Below are 2,406 nucleotides of genomic sequence, written 5' to 3'. Positions count from 1 at the left end.
TCAGGTGACCAATTTTACCAAGTGAATGGTGGACATGAGGAAATGAAAGATATGCAGTGGACAAGATTACCTTCCAGTGAGTTTCACCCTAATCTGTTAAAAGATCCCTGGATCTGCCTGTGATGTATATTGTTTTCTAAAGGTTGTGTTGTAATAAATTTTATTGAAAATGTAAAGAAGAGGAGTAGGCTAAAATAATAGCATATGGAGATCAGTCGACTTTGATCTAGCATTTAGAAATCTGGTACTATATAGAGAACATTGTCCTTTGAACCAGTAGTTGCATCTGCTAATGGCATATCACAACAGATGTTATATAGATTCTTTATTCTAAACTAATATATTTCAATTATTGCAGGTTTTGCAATGACAGATCATAGTAATTTATATGTAATTTAAATACTTTATAAGATAGTAAAAGATTTTCTACACATCATGTATTGAATTTTTTTTCAGTATTAGATTGTCTGTACCCCCTTAATGATGGGGAAACCAAAAAAAAATAATAATAATAAAAGAGATTAGTGTATGCATAGCAGGATATCATGAATGTACTACTAGTTCTGAGTCAGAGTTGCAAAAGTATTATAATGTTCTATAAATGCATACATGTAAAAATGATCTTTATATAAAATGTTTGTAAGAGCGTGAAGTGCTTGTCATAGATATATTTTCATAGTTACATTTAGTAATAGAAAATTCAGATGATTGTATGATTATAGTGATAGGGATCATGTGACTGGCATTAAAGTCAAGGGATTCCATGTGTACAGGAGATTCAGATCCTGTTATCCATTTGTTACTGGAAGTATCAACAAGTTTATTCTCTGGATAAACTGATTATTCCACTGGATATTGCATCGCCATAAGTGTTGTCATTCTGCCAGTAGTTTGATGTTTTTTTCTTCTTCATATTTGAGAAGACTTATTTTGATTTATATCTTATTATTTACTAATAATTAGATGAAACCAAGGTCTTCTCTAACATTTAGGAACCTGCACTCTACCTTGATTTGTTTACTATTACCAAAAGTGTTTTCATATCAAATATAATTGTGCCTGTGAATTACTGTTGGAGTATATCAGTGATGGGATGAAGATATGATATTTATAAGGCACAAAATGACCTGACTGGAAGGTTAAAGCAATTTGGATATTTATTTAACACTGTTTTTGTATGATATGAATCTTTGCACCCTGTAATCTAATCATGAGAAAATATGTGAATATGATATGCCCTTAATTTATTGCTTTAAGTTGCATAGTTAGCAGTATTCTGGAGTATCACCTGTGAGTGTTACTAATATTCATTCTAACATTTCAGTCTGCAGTGATTGCTGCTGGCAAAAACACTTACTGACTCTTTTTCATTTTCTTGTGGCATGCCTACAACAAAATAATGATACAAACTATTCCATTAATATCCCCAAAATAGTATTCTATAAACATATCTCTACATAATGCCAAAATGTGAAATCCAAGGCTGTCACTTCGTTTGTATTAGATCAAGTTTTCCAATAATGTTTCTTCCAAGTCTGTGTCATGGTGTAATGTATGTGTCTAGCATCATTCTAGCATATAACCTGTAATTATGTTTTACAGTTAATTTCAGTGAGAATGGTATTTAATTTGTACACTAAATGGTATACAGGACCATTTAGGGCATTTAGACAAGTTTTACATATTTTGAATGTAATAACAGTAAAAATATTCATTATAAGAGATAAAGAGTAATAATATGGCTCATAAATTTTCCTGAAATATCAAAATTCATTTCTAGTAAATCTGTAGCAAGCATTGTACTTATTTTTCCATTAATGTTGCAAAGATTTTGCTTTTTCTGTGTCAATATACAGTGATATCAAATATTTTTTGAGCATAGAATTATTTCTGCCATGCTAGGCAGATGCAATGAGCAACTAAGTCTTTTAGCATTTATTTGAAAATTTAATAGATATAGTATTGTCATTGAAACTGCTATAAAATTAGTATTATTTGGAGTTCATACTGGACATATAGCTTCAGCAGAATATTGATGGTACATTTATGAGTTAGCATTTGTATAATACAGTATATTGTATATCTATTGCCTATATTCCTACTACTTAATAATTTGAACAGGAAATGTTTGGTTAAATATTTATAGTTTTTACATTTGTGATTTTTAATTCCAAAGTAGTTTGGATTTAGGTTCCCAGTACTTACTTTTTTTCTTATTATCTTTTTAATACTTGTTAGTGACCTACAGGAATGCATGCAGGATTCATGTTTTCTTGCTGCTGTACCGAAATAAAAAAGAGAGGAGCTGAGAGTGTTTCTCTTTATAAATCTTTGTAAGGGGATTTTTTTTTTTTTTCCACATAGAATTTTATTATTTGTTCTCTCACATTCACTTGCTATGGGAAA

At 30.1% G+C, this 2,406-nt stretch overlaps 1 protein-coding gene across 1 annotated transcript in view; it reads right to left on the bottom strand.

The window, feature by feature from the left end:
• Positions 1-1,814: 1,814 nt before the first annotated feature.
• LOC119593612 (RE1-silencing transcription factor B-like) overlaps positions 1,815-2,406 on the bottom strand; it is an 11,740-nt gene continuing 11,148 nt past the window's right edge. Inside the window, exon 5 of the mRNA XM_037942566.1 lies at positions 1,815-1,840. Within this exon, the coding sequence (XP_037798494.1) occupies positions 1,815-1,840 (26 nt within the window). The remainder of the gene's footprint in view (positions 1,841-2,406) is intronic.

This window comes from Penaeus monodon, chromosome 32 (genome assembly GCF_015228065.2).
Source record: "Penaeus monodon isolate SGIC_2016 chromosome 32, NSTDA_Pmon_1, whole genome shotgun sequence".
Classification (NCBI taxonomy): Eukaryota; Metazoa; Arthropoda; class Malacostraca; order Decapoda; family Penaeidae; genus Penaeus; species Penaeus monodon.
This window is presented reverse-complemented; position numbering and strand designations above follow the sequence as displayed.